Source organism: Tetranychus urticae, chromosome 3 (genome assembly GCF_039701765.1).
Source record: "Tetranychus urticae isolate SD_2017Ah chromosome 3, NJAU_TeUrti_SD_1.0, whole genome shotgun sequence".
Classification (NCBI taxonomy): domain Eukaryota; kingdom Metazoa; phylum Arthropoda; class Arachnida; order Trombidiformes; family Tetranychidae; genus Tetranychus; species Tetranychus urticae.
This window is the reverse complement of record NC_142960.1, coordinates 9,533,312-9,545,332: the sequence shown is the minus strand read 5'-3', so window position 1 is coordinate 9,545,332 and position 12,021 is coordinate 9,533,312. Positions and strand designations below refer to the sequence as shown.

General features: G+C 32.0%; 4 protein-coding genes across 6 annotated transcripts; 2 read left to right on the top strand and 2 right to left on the bottom strand.

Moving 5' to 3' along the window:
* The first annotated feature begins 59 nt into the window (after positions 1-59).
* On the top strand, positions 60-1,775 carry Fibp (acidic fibroblast growth factor intracellular-binding protein). Of its 2 annotated transcripts, none has more exons than XM_015937279.3 (2): positions 60-209; positions 579-1,775. In XM_015937279.3, the coding sequence occupies exon 2, from the start codon at positions 609-611 to the stop codon at positions 1,719-1,721; it is 1,113 nt and encodes a 370-aa protein (XP_015792765.1). In that variant the 5' UTR covers positions 60-209; positions 579-608; the 3' UTR covers positions 1,722-1,775. The 2 variants fall into 2 exon arrangements, with proteins under 2 accessions (XP_015792765.1, XP_089125845.1); XM_089269719.1 differs by having other exon boundaries at positions 208-357.
* Positions 1,776-1,921: 146 nt separating this feature from the next.
* On the bottom strand, positions 1,922-3,105 carry LOC107369347 (glutathione S-transferase 1). The gene is made up of 4 exons (XM_015937313.3): positions 2,883-3,105; positions 2,746-2,804; positions 2,479-2,617; positions 1,922-2,423 (listed from the first exon to the last, which is right to left on the bottom strand). The coding sequence occupies exons 1-4, from the start codon at positions 3,015-3,017 to the stop codon at positions 2,112-2,114; spliced, it is 645 nt and encodes a 214-aa protein (XP_015792799.2). The 5' UTR covers positions 3,018-3,105; the 3' UTR covers positions 1,922-2,111.
* A 784-nt stretch (positions 3,106-3,889) lies between these two features.
* Positions 3,890-5,920, top strand: LOC107369288 (putative glucosylceramidase 4). The gene is made up of 4 exons (XM_015937247.3): positions 3,890-4,476; positions 4,536-4,708; positions 4,768-5,174; positions 5,233-5,920. The coding sequence occupies exons 1-4, from the start codon at positions 3,895-3,897 to the stop codon at positions 5,688-5,690; spliced, it is 1,620 nt and encodes a 539-aa protein (XP_015792733.2). The 5' UTR covers positions 3,890-3,894; the 3' UTR covers positions 5,691-5,920.
* A 722-nt stretch (positions 5,921-6,642) lies between these two features.
* On the bottom strand, positions 6,643-11,829 carry Sap47 (Synapse-associated protein 47kD). 2 transcript variants are annotated; one of them, XM_015937270.3, is made up of 9 exons: positions 11,562-11,829; positions 10,832-10,969; positions 10,600-10,734; positions 8,849-8,959; positions 8,506-8,588; positions 8,135-8,412; positions 7,778-8,067; positions 7,562-7,598; positions 6,643-7,433 (listed from the first exon to the last, which is right to left on the bottom strand). In XM_015937270.3, the coding sequence occupies exons 1-8, from the start codon at positions 11,668-11,670 to the stop codon at positions 7,591-7,593; spliced, it is 1,152 nt and encodes a 383-aa protein (XP_015792756.1). In that variant the 5' UTR covers positions 11,671-11,829; the 3' UTR covers positions 6,643-7,433; positions 7,562-7,590. The 2 variants fall into 2 exon arrangements, with proteins under 2 accessions (XP_015792756.1, XP_015792755.1); XM_015937269.3 differs by lacking the exon at positions 7,562-7,598.
* Between the last annotated feature and the right edge of the window lie 192 nt (positions 11,830-12,021).

Genomic DNA, 12,021 nt, shown 5'->3' with positions numbered 1-12,021 from the left:
GTTGCCATCTTTCGTCAGTAGTTTTCATTTGTTTTGGTTTGTTCATTCTTTCATTAAGTTAATCTCTGATCATTCTGAATGATTGATTTTTGAAATAAAGTGATCTTAATCAGTGTTGGCTGAGAGTTCATAACTTAATTCTTACATCTCTATATGGTTTGACGGGAACTATTCAATTGCTCTTCATGGATCTGTTACCCATAAATTAGGTGAGAATAATAAATTTCAGATTGTTGAGATGTTATCTAGGAAAAATTTTCTTTGAACGTTTCTATGACAGTTAGCCATTTTACATTGACTATGAAAACATAATTAATTTCATCCTATCTTAGTATCATTTATCTGTTTATTCAATCAGTAAGTGCTATAAGATTTACATTGTGTTATATTTACCAATCATTTCTTTCCTTTTCTTCCTCGCTGTTCTATTATAAATTTTACTTTGAGATATTAGTGTGTACCGTTATTTTACAATTTACTCTTCTGTTTGCTATTGTTTATTGACAAATGATCATCTTGGATTTTCATTAATTTCGTCATAATTTTACCTCTGTGTTTCATTGTTTTTTTATATCTAGGCTTATCTGATATTTCGGAAAGAAGTGACCATGGGATTACACTATACAGAAGTTGATGTTTTCATAGGTAGCAATACCATTATCGATGAACACATTTATACTTGCTGGTTGGATGGTTATACACCTCAAGAGACTGCCATTCTTGTTAAAGAAAAAGAGTGTATTGTGTTACGAGGAATTCATGATGACTTGATAATAAGTGATGTTCTTGACCAATATAGATTATTTGGTCTAATAGAGAGACTGCTACAATCACCTTCTATGATTGGCCAAGGTTGGAGTCTACAAATAAACGCCAAAACACGGAGATTGCTTATTGAAAAATACTACGAATTTGATGACTGTGTCGTACGAGAAATTTTAGGCAAAAAACTGTCCAGTCGTAATCGAACCGAACTCAAGGATGTCAGCGAGAAAACTTCTGTTGGATTGAAAAGCTGTCGTCGACAATTTGACAATGTTAAACGTGTTTACAAGGCTGTAGAGGATATGGGCGGAAATTTAATATTCAACATTCAAAATAATTTTCTTCTCTCGGAAAGATTGGCCAAACGCTATGCTACCGTAGTTTACATTGCCAACAATCGGTTTGAAACATCGAAAAGAAAAATTAATTATCTTAAATTTGCTGACTTTTATCATTGTGCTTACCAAATGATGACCAATTGGAGTTGTAAAAATCCGGAATGCAAATACGAAGAGTCGCCGATGGACATTGATAGAGAATTTTTACAAGACTTGAGAGAATTAAAAGTGTTATTAGAACGCGAATACATGGATGAGCATAAAATCAATTTCATGCGAGAATTAAAATCCAAGAGTGTTGATAGAATGGACAGATTGGACAAGCAAATTAATGATTTGGACAGTTTATTCAAAAACACTTCAAGAAGCATAATAAACATTGCTTTCAGACTAAACCAGGGAAAAGAAGTACGAGATTTATTTTTGGACATTGTTGATAAAATTATTGAACCTTTCAAGGCTTACAAACTTGTAAAAAGTGATCTTGAAGTTTTTCTGCAGCTTTACATGGAGTCACCGAAAAATATGGAAGTTTTTGTTAGAAATCCCGATTTATGGGTTGTTTGGTTACGTTATATGCGGACGCTTAACAGTTGTATCATCCAAATGTATCATTAACTAAATCTTTTCAAAGTTTATCAATAAAAAAAATAGACAGCTGGTAATTGAAAAGTTTGCATGGCAATAAAATGCATACAAAAAGGATAATTTATCATCGGAAATTTGCTATCATCTGATAATAATTTCATCTCAATTTTACAGCGATTTATGTTGATTTGGCTTTGTTTTGGACAAAATTGGTCGCAGAATGGTTTTAATTAAGATCCTAACTTGTTTATTTTGAATAAATTTTGGACAGTATTCAGATTAAAAACAATTGACAAAAGCATCAGCTGAAGGAAGATTTGGTCTTGTATTGGTATTGGTATTGCCATAATACAAAAAGGTAAAAAAAGAATTAGAAAATGCGGTTGGATTTTCCTCCTTAATTGGCCGAAATTGTTAGACCTATTGAGCTCTAGCAATTGCATCTTGCATGAAGGTAATTAGATTAATCATTGGTTCTGAATTAACTTTTTCATAATAAGTTAACTCGGATTTAATACGTTTCATCCAAAGGTTAATATTGTGATATTTTTCTAGATCCACAGAGCAAGCTTCAGCAAGCGATAGTGAACACACGAAGGAAATATCAGCAATTGTTAAATGATCTAAGGCCAGATATTTCCGATTTTCCATGTGAAGATTTACTGAATCCAATGAATCCAAAAATCGTTGTTCACCTGATTTATCCGGCTTTTTACCAACGAATACTGGACTCTTTAAAAGAAACAATGAATTACTCGTTTAGCTATACACATTTGACGTTACTTACTATAAATGAGCTCAACAAGCAATAGATGCCCATTTCTTGATATAACCATTGATCAACTTTAGCTCTTGCTTGCAAATTTTCAGGATACAATTGATTGTTGGGTGCAAACTTATCAATCAGATATTTGACTATAGCTCGACTATCAACGAAAGGAAAATAATTAGTTAGGATATTAGCTTGAAAGTTATTAAAAGCCAGTTCTGACATTGTGAATATTACATTAGTTAAAACCAAACAGTTAAATTATTGCATTATAAGTTGACTTACCTTTCCCACAAAGTAAAATCACCATCAACCAAAGTGGGTACCACATGGAAATGATTAATCTGTAATTAGAGTGTGATTATGTTAAATTGCAAACTCTATTAATTATTAAAAGGTTTGAAAAAAAAGATGGAAATTACCTTAAGAAAGCTCTGAGATAGTTGTTCTTGTTTTGACAAGTCAACATTTATACAATTCACTCTCAAGTTTAAATGTTCAATCAGCATCAACACTGTTCGACAAGGTGGACTTTCAGCCATGTAATATAAATCCATATTTGATTAAAAGTATCTAATTTTGATAAAAATCAAAAGTAAAAAGTTCAAGAGAATCTGATTAGTTTGCTAACCATAAAATACTAACCACACTGACTGATAATAAGTTGCTAATCAACTTTGTTTTGATTCTATAACCTCAAGATGGCGTGTCACCGATTAATCCAGTGTACAGTAACTTGCCAGATAATCCAGTGTAAATATGCTTATAAGCTATTTTCCCGATCAACTGTTTTTCATTAAATTCTGGTTCCATGAAAATTCAATTTAATCGAAACAATTATCTTTTATCCAATTCTTTAAGATGGCTTTAAAAGACATGAGCCCAGCCCATGTAAGTAACAAATTGTGAGGTTACAAAGCTGTCTAAAGTTTACTATTACAACAAGTGTTGATGTAAGCTGATTTCCCTTGTAAATTCACCCACGAATTGAAAAATAAAGTCATTGATCAATCATGATATCATTTGTAAAATTGTAATCACTGAGCGATCTGTAATTTAATTTTTGTTTTTCTGTTCATTTACTCAGCTTGCAATTAAATAGCCAACCTATTTAAGATCCTAAATTGTTTATTTTGATTAATTTTGGACAGTATTTGGGTTAAAAACAATAGGCAAAGAAATAGTTTGTTATGTTTATTAGATTAGGATTTGGTTGGTTCCTAGTTTAATTTGCAATATCTGCTTTGATTTATCTTTATAATTTTTCAATCAGATTGATAATCAAGATGGAAATGCCAGGATCAAGCACCATCTTAGTCGCCATGATGATCATCATGCCTGTCTTAATCATCTAATTATGCTTACTAAGCTTTTTCACCTCTTACCTATTTCAGATTCATAATCATCTTTTTTACCCCACAAACGATTCTTTCAATGGCCTCTTCCATTGGTAGTTATGTATTTGTTTCATTAACATACTTAATTTGTTTCCATCAATTAATTTCAATTGTTTCTTCTTGTGCACTGAGAAAATTTAATCGCAACAGTTATGTTTGTGTCTGTGATGAATCTTATTGTGACTCTCTGATTGAAATTGAATCACCTCCGTCAGGTTATATTCACATGTATGAAACCAGTAAAGATGGTTTAAGATTTCATAAAAGTTCAATTCGTTTAGTAGATCCTGAATCAATTAGTGCCATCAACGAGTCTCCAATTTTGTTTGGATCCATTTCAACAATTACAATTACTCTTAACCCATTGCAAAAATATCAATCAATAGAGGGTTTCGGTGGTGCCATAACTGACGCAGCTGGTATCAATATACACAGTTTATCCAATCGAATGGGCGAATCAGTGATTCGTGATTGTTTCGGACCAGATGGATTGGAATACAGTTTGGCAAGAATACCCATTGGATCGACGGAAAGCTCCACCAGAGACTATTCATTGGCTGAGAATCCTTCTAATCAACTCGATGATTTTGATTTGGCTGATGAAGACATTTGGTATAAGGTAGCAATCCCAGAATAATTTAAATTTTCATCGCTCATCAATTATTCATCTTCCATCAGATCCCAGTGATTGACAAGGCAAAGACATTGAAGCCGAATCTTAAATTGATCGCTTCACCATGGAATGCACCAACTTGGATGGTCGATCTAAGGAAAGGTCGACCTGACAAAGCTCCACTCAAAGCAGATTCAAACGGTCGTTATTATAAATTATGGGCTTTATACATTGTAAAGTAGGTTAAATTGGTCGCAAATTATCAACCATTTTGATCAATTCATTGTTTATTAACAGGTTTTTGCAGGCCTACAAATCCCATGGAATTGATTTTTGGGCTTTAACATCTGGAAACAAACCATTCTCTTCATTCAATGCTAACGGTCCAAATGGCATTCCCATGTATCCATATCAACTGAAGTCATTTATTGAATCCGATTTGGGTCCATTACTCAATCAGTCTGGCTTTAATCGAGATACATTAAAGTTGCTAATTTTAGATGATTCAATATCCATTACAAACTATTTCTGGATTCCTTTAACAATTGATGATCCATTGACAAGACGTTTCGTTTCTGGGTTTGCCTTTCATTGGTATAAAAATGATGCCACCACTCGATATATTTTGGATTATCTTCACTTTAAATATCCTCACCAATTAATGTTATCAACAGAAGCTGCTGAAGGGTATCGACCTGGTGAAGGTAACAATAGAGTTTGTTCATTAATCATCAAAGTTAATTGCGATTTATTTCTTTGTAGAAAGAGTTTCTCTGGGAGATTGGAAAAGAGCGGAAAATTATGGTTTAGATATAATTAGAGACATTAATCATTGGGCCAATGGTTGGATTGAGTCAAATATTGCTTTGGACATGATTGGAGGCCCAAGTAAATCAAGACGATTCCAAGATTCACCGATAATCATTAACGCGCTTCACAATGAATATTATAAACAACCAACCTTTTATTTACTGGCGCACTTCACTAAATTTTTAGGTCCAAAATCAGCAAGAATTGGACATACGACTGATACTTCAAATGAAAATGTTCACATTCTCACAATGATCAACCATGAAGGGTTATTAGTAGTAATTGTTTTAAACACAAGTGAAAATCAAGTCGAGCTTCGCATTAAAGGATTTGATGGTGGCATGGTTTGGCAAACAATCAGCGCCAAGACAATTCAAACATACATTGGTCAAGCTCCAATCAAATCATGATTCTGTCCAAAAAGCAAGACAAAAATCTGTATACAATTATCAAATCCATATTGACTAATAAGTAACAAATTGTGAGGTTACAAAGCTGTAATAAAGGTTACAATTACCTTACATTAAGTGTGATGTAAGCTGATTCCCCTGTAAATTCACCCACGAATTGAAAAATAAAGTCATTGATCAATCATGATATCATTTATAAAATTGTAATCACTGAGCGATCTGTAATTTAATTTTTGTTTTTCTGTTCATTTACTCAGCTTACAATTAAATAGCCAACCTATTTAAGATCCTAAATTGTTTATTTTGATTAATTTTGGACAGTATTTGGGTTAAAAACAATAGACACAGAAATAGTTTTCAACAATATTTTATGGATATGGATCAAAAATTATCATTAGTTATGATACAAATCAAAAATAATGGGAAATAATAACAGGAGATTTTATTTTAGTGTTAATTTGTATTTTAGTTTCTTTTGTTATGGGTATTTGATTAGGATTTTGTTGGTTCCTTTTAGTTTGATTTGCAACATCTGCTTTATAATTTGGGTTGTTGATTTGTTTAAAACAAAGTAATAATAAAGCATAGTTAAATGAAGGTGAATAGAATCAATGATTTTCCAAAAATTAAATTATGTCCATTTCACCAGTTCTTGGAACCATTCCACCAATAGTAATACGATTTATCGTTGTCTTATTTGAAACTTTAGTTTTGTTAACTTGGCTTGGTCTTTTGTTGAAGTCATTTGTTGTGTCCATTTTTTGTGTTTGCATCTTTAATTCATTGCCCATAACTTGTTGAGTCTTTGTTTTAATTTTCGATATAATTGTCTATTTAATTAACACTTATTTTGCCATTGACAAAACAGATTAATTAGTAATAATAAATATTTCACTCTACTATTAAAACTGATTTTGATAGGAAAGGTGAATAAGATTGAACAAAAATGAAATTAAAACAGTAAAAAAGAAAATTTAATTCTGTAACAAAAAAATAAGAAACACTGATCAGGGCTGGTAAACTAATTAATATTTAAATCTTCAATATATATCTGTCAATATTTAACCAGATTTTTGAATTATATGTAATTATCAATCATACTGATAATGATTTGCGTTTGTAAAGGAATCAGAACTGATATTGAAAATTGAGGGATAATTGATGGCTTAGGTAATAACTGCTCTGATTCGTGATAATTGCATTATTACCATTGAAGACTTTAAAGTTGGAGCTATTCCGGGTTGGTTTCGATTCCAACTGGATACCAATTACATTCAGGAAATTAAATTTCACAGAAAAAAACAAAACGATGAAAGATTAAAGAAGAAATGAAGAGTAAAACCATGCGTAAAACATCTAAACAATTTATGATTTGCTTTACTTGATTCTCTCAAATTGCAAAGATGATTTCTTTGTGTTGATGTGCCAGCTCTTTAACAGTTAAATTGTTTGTTTCTTCATTTATCCAAGCTTAAACGTCAATTGGAATGCTTTGATTGAAGAAATGTGTTCAACAATTACAGATTATAGGTCCTTATCAGAGTTTATGAAATCACACGTTTGAAATCTTTCATGATGTATGTATGTATTTTTATTTATAGTTGATTTTATAGTATTTTTCTTTAAATATTTATAACTGGGCCAAATCCTTTTCTAGATCTTCATCCAATCCATTATTATCATCTTTTCCCACAACTTCAAATTCTTGCAGATCTTTGTTGATCTCTTCTTCCCAACGCTTGTCTGTTGTAAATATAAAAAAGATCAGAATTAGTATCAAGATTATCGATGGATTTATACGGATAAATGGGTGAAAAGGGTTTTCAGAATGCATGATTTAGAGACAAAATTGGTTAAAAAGAGAAATTTACAGAAATGTTAAACTGGTGCCATCAAGATTTCAATAGTCTTGAAGTGATTATTTTACACGGACGTTAATAATTGGTTCAGACATTAGATAAAAATGAAGCACAATAGGAAAAGGTGAGACAAAGAAAGAAAGAGAGAAAACAAATGAATTGAGACTAATTGTTAATTTTGAGGCCTAAATTTAGTGTTAATAAAATAATTTGATAATATAATTATACCATCTTGGGCTGATGTTGAGTCTGATCTATCTTTACTTCCAGAGCTTCGTCCAATTCCTAATTGACGCATTCCGCTTTTCAAATCTTCTTCACTAACTGATCCTTGAATGGAGTCACTGATAAACTCTGGTTCTGGATTGGTTGGACTTGGTTCATCTGGACCTTCAGCAGATGAGCTTGAACTGGAGGCCCATCCTTTAACTCCTTTATTCAAATTGGAAAGTGAAGTTGACTGTTTGATCAATGAAACTCTGTAAAAATAGTTTCTCCAAAAAGTTTCTTCGTTGACTCTGTAAAAACAATAAAAAAGAGTAGGATTAAAAATTGGATACAATACAAATTAAAAATTAAACTTACAGTGCAGGAACCAATTCAAATCGCATCTTTTCAAGATTAGAATCATGCTTGAGAAGAGCTAGAGCAACTGGTAGCATTTGTTGCATATCGAAATCAAATTGAACACCACTAGGAGGACTTCGGACAAAATTACGTTTGTCCGTGGAAAGAGAAATAATCTGTTGTTTGACTTCCTCTTCCTGTTCACAGCCAACCCAGGGAGGTTCGCCAACTTCAATGTTTCCACCATGTTCTTTAATGAATTCCTGCTGTTCTTTTGTGAAATCAGCTAGTAAACTCTAGAAAATTTCAAGTAAAGGAGAGAAAAACGATTATTGGAAAAGGTGAGCTTGTGTGAAGCAAAAAAAGAAGACATTGAAAAGGTTCTTTACATTGTGCTCAACAGATTGTTTTAGTTTTGTCGCTGTTGCTGTTACAGTTTGGCCTGCTTTATTGGCAACGTTGAAAAGGAAATCTGTGAAATGTGAAGAAAATAAAAAGTCATTTGAAATAAAATAATGACATTTTTGTATTGTTTAGGGAACTGATTGTTTTTTTTTGTCAAATTGATGAATAAAATAAATGATTGGCCGGTGTTGCAGATGATGATAATAGTTGTGACAGGGAATGAAACAATGATAAAAAATGGGGGAATGAAATGAAATAAAGGCAATGATGGATCATGAAAAAAACAGGGGGAAATAAGGAAAAAGGGAATCATGAGCATGACATTACTTCCAATGCTTTTAGCAGAATCGATGGCTTTGTTGGAAACTTGCTCCGATGGAGTTGACTTGTCTCCTGAAGCATCATCGCCTCCAGGAGATGATGCAGTAGCAGAATCTTCTGTGGAAACAAGAAAAAAAAGAAATAAAGAAATAAAATAGAAAAGTAAAAAGAATAAGAAGAATGAGAGAAAGAGAGAGAATGAGAATGAAACACACAAAACTTATCACCCAATAGCCAGGTAGATGAGGAATCGATCGATTAATATACATAATAAGATAAAAATAAATTTTGTTAGTGTGAGTGGGAGGCTTGGGAGGGAAAAGACGAAGAAGATAGAATTGAGATTATCACGAGTATAAAAGGAAAACACAGAAAAGGAGAAGAGAATAATAGAAGTAATCAGAAAAAGTAGGTAAACTATCAATAAATTGGGCCATAATTATATTTTTTTTAGGGTAACAGGTACTGATTGGTGGATTTATCTTGAGAATCAGATTTTTATTCAACAATTATGTCAAGTTGAGATATACTTGTGAACATTGGTCACGTTCAGATCTTATTCTATGGTATAAAAAAAGCGATTAATTATTTAGGGGAAATAAAACATAAACATGATAAAATGATCTTCTCGGGAGATGAAGAGTAGAGATGGAAGGAAGGAATAAATGAAAACTGGAAAGAGATTCTGTTATTTCTGTACTTTCACCAAGAACAAACCTTGGGTTAACATTTAAAATAGCCATTGGGAGTTTCAATTAATCTATCAGAGGACAAAATTAAAAAGATATGCATGTTGATGGTTAGCAAAAACAAAACAAGAATACTGGCTAAAAAGAGGTTAACTCTATTAGTTGGATGATTAAAGTTGGGTGAAAGGATGATTTAGATGTAATGGAAATGTAACCAAGAGAAAGAAAGGGAAAGGAAATTGGTAACACGGAAAGTGAAGATAAAAGACAATTGCAAGTTTTGAGGGATTCATGGATAGGAACTGAAATTTGATTGATAGCTCTATTATTATTTGAATTTCTTATGGACCCAAATGTCACTCTGTTTCTTTTCTCCCTTAACTTTCCTTATCATCATTTGATTTTTTTTTCTTGTTGCTGCGAGGAATTATTATATCATAATGTGGATATCTTGAGGTGAAAGGGTCAACAATCAATAGAGTTACAAAGGTATTCTGGTACAAAGAAAGAGAAAAAGCATCGCCACTAAATGACATCAATTTTTCATTAATTTGGAGCACCAAAATAGGGGAAATTTTCGTGAAAGAAAAGTATTTCCCATTTTCACCTAATTCTACTTTATACTAAACTCTAATTTCTTTAACCTTTTTGTCGTGTTAGTATGGTGAACCATAAAGGAGAGGAGGAGGAGGAGAGTGGGTTAGAGACAGATAGAGACAGAGATAGAGAAACACTGAGAATTCAAAGTGAAGTAAAGGACCAGATATGAAGAAATGAAAATAGGCGTATCCATGAATTAGATGAGTTACAAGTTACAATTGAATGTAGTCTAGGTGGAGACTCTCTGTGTAATCACTTAAGATAGATGGAAGAAAATTTGACAAAAAAAAATTCATTAAAATTTCGACTCCAAGTAAACTTAGAAGGGAAAAGTGGCATCAATATATGGATTTTAAGCTTTCCTACGATATAATTAACTCAAATCTCTTGGCTTGAAACAAAACTAGTTTCCCAAATCAACCTGGCTAGATGAGTAATGGATGAAATTATCAACCAAGTCCAACAAACCTTTCGGTTCAGTTTCACTTTGGGTATCTGATGATCCTTTGCGCTTAGAATCATTATTTGCATCGCTTTTGAAAAAAGATGTGGTCTTCAGTACGGTATTCATTAATCCGGATCCAATAGATGATGTCGTTGATTCTTGATTGAAAAAAAAACGGAAAAACATATGTTAGGATTCATGATTGAATGAAACAAGAACAAAAATTATAAATTGACTCTTAAGCATACTATTTACCTTTTTTACTTTCATCATCCTGCTCTTCAGATTCTGTTGCTTCAGAGGGTTCACGGTTACTCGACCCTTTAAATGTTGATTTCATAAAACTTTGCATTCCATCGACCAATCCAGCACCAATACCTGGTTTATTGGATTCTAGGGTTATGAAAAAAAACAAGAAAATCAGGTTCATAAATCTGACCAATAAATAAAATAACAGTTGCGTTACGTGATTTTAGGAACCATCTTGCAAAGCACAGAAAGGCTAGTCTCAGATGTTACAAAATGGCTTGCCAAAAAATGGTTAGAAAACATCAATATGGTGACATTTCAATGTCTTATCATATTCACCTGATCAGACATCATGTTAGATGATTTAATATAATTTAATTCAAGATAAAGGGTTCACTAATACATGAAGAATAGAGGTAATGGTGATTTTGGTTTCACAATAACCTAAGTAAATGGTTAATGATAGTCAAGATAAATTAATAATGAAGCGCGTCTTTTTCTCTATCTATTTCGGTTACGAATTAACTCTTAATTCAACAATGATTGAATGAAATCATAATTTCCGTCAAAAAAGACAAATATTGGTGTATGTGACTTAATATACCTATGACTAATAATAACAGTGACAAATTATAATGATGAATATAGAGTGTTAGGTGCAGTAAAAGTGATGTATTTTGAATTAAATAAACATAAGGTTGATTACAAGGATAATTATGAATAGAATCAAACCTACCTTGTTTTTTTTCAGTTTCACTTTGAGTATCCTCTTCTGGTTTTTCTCGGTCCTCTGATGATTCTGATTTAAAAGGAGCCTTTTTGAGAATATTTGACATAAAATCCATGATTAACAGGAAAAATAGTTCCAATGATATCAATTAAAGAGACTTGATTTAATTCAAACAATCTAGTTAAATTAATTGGGAAAAAACAACCATCCAGTAAATTAAAAACCAAAGGGAAAACAACACAAACAGATATCAACACAACAGCAGCAGCGGAGAGAAAAACATTAAAGAGAGTGAGGTAAAAAGAAGTAAACAAGATCGATTTTAGATTCACTTTCTCAGTTTCTTTGTTGAGGGAATGTTTCAACATAAACCATGGTAAACTCTGGACGAAAATTCAGTCAGATAATGAATAGAGAACAATGGTTGATTAAAATCTTATCTTAATCTGTTTTACATTTTCTTTTT

Excerpts from the sequence above, each read along its gene's own strand:
- Sap47 (XM_015937269.3), bottom strand. The coding sequence starts at position 11,670 with ATGGATTTTATGTCAAATATTCTCAAAAAGGCTCCTTTTAAATCAGAA. Across the intron at positions 10,735-10,831 it reads GGATGATGAAAGTAAAAAAG|AATCAACGACATCATCTATT; the intron begins GTAAATAGTATG and ends TTTTCAATCAAG. Across the intron at positions 8,589-8,848 it reads TTCTGCTAAAAGCATTGGAA|ATTTCCTTTTCAACGTTGCC; the intron begins GTAATGTCATGC and ends CACATTTCACAG.
- LOC107369347 (XM_015937313.3), bottom strand. The coding sequence starts at position 3,017 with ATGGATTTATATTACATGGCTGAAAGTCCACCTTGTCGAACAGTGTTG. Across the intron at positions 2,618-2,745 it reads GATTTTACTTTGTGGGAAAG|TCGAGCTATAGTCAAATATC; the intron begins GTAAGTCAACTT and ends TTTCGTTGATAG. Across the intron at positions 2,424-2,478 it reads GCTTGTTGAGCTCATTTATA|AGTCCAGTATTCGTTGGTAA; the intron begins GTAAGTAACGTC and ends TTTCTTTTAAAG.
- LOC107369288 (XM_015937247.3), top strand. The coding sequence starts at position 3,895 with ATGGCCTCTTCCATTGGTAGTTATGTATTTGTTTCATTAACATACTTA. Across the intron at positions 4,477-4,535 it reads ATGAAGACATTTGGTATAAG|ATCCCAGTGATTGACAAGGC; the intron begins GTAGCAATCCCA and ends ATCTTCCATCAG. Across the intron at positions 5,175-5,232 it reads AGGGTATCGACCTGGTGAAG|AAAGAGTTTCTCTGGGAGAT; the intron begins GTAACAATAGAG and ends ATTTCTTTGTAG.
- Fibp (XM_015937279.3), top strand. The coding sequence starts at position 609 with ATGGGATTACACTATACAGAAGTTGATGTTTTCATAGGTAGCAATACC.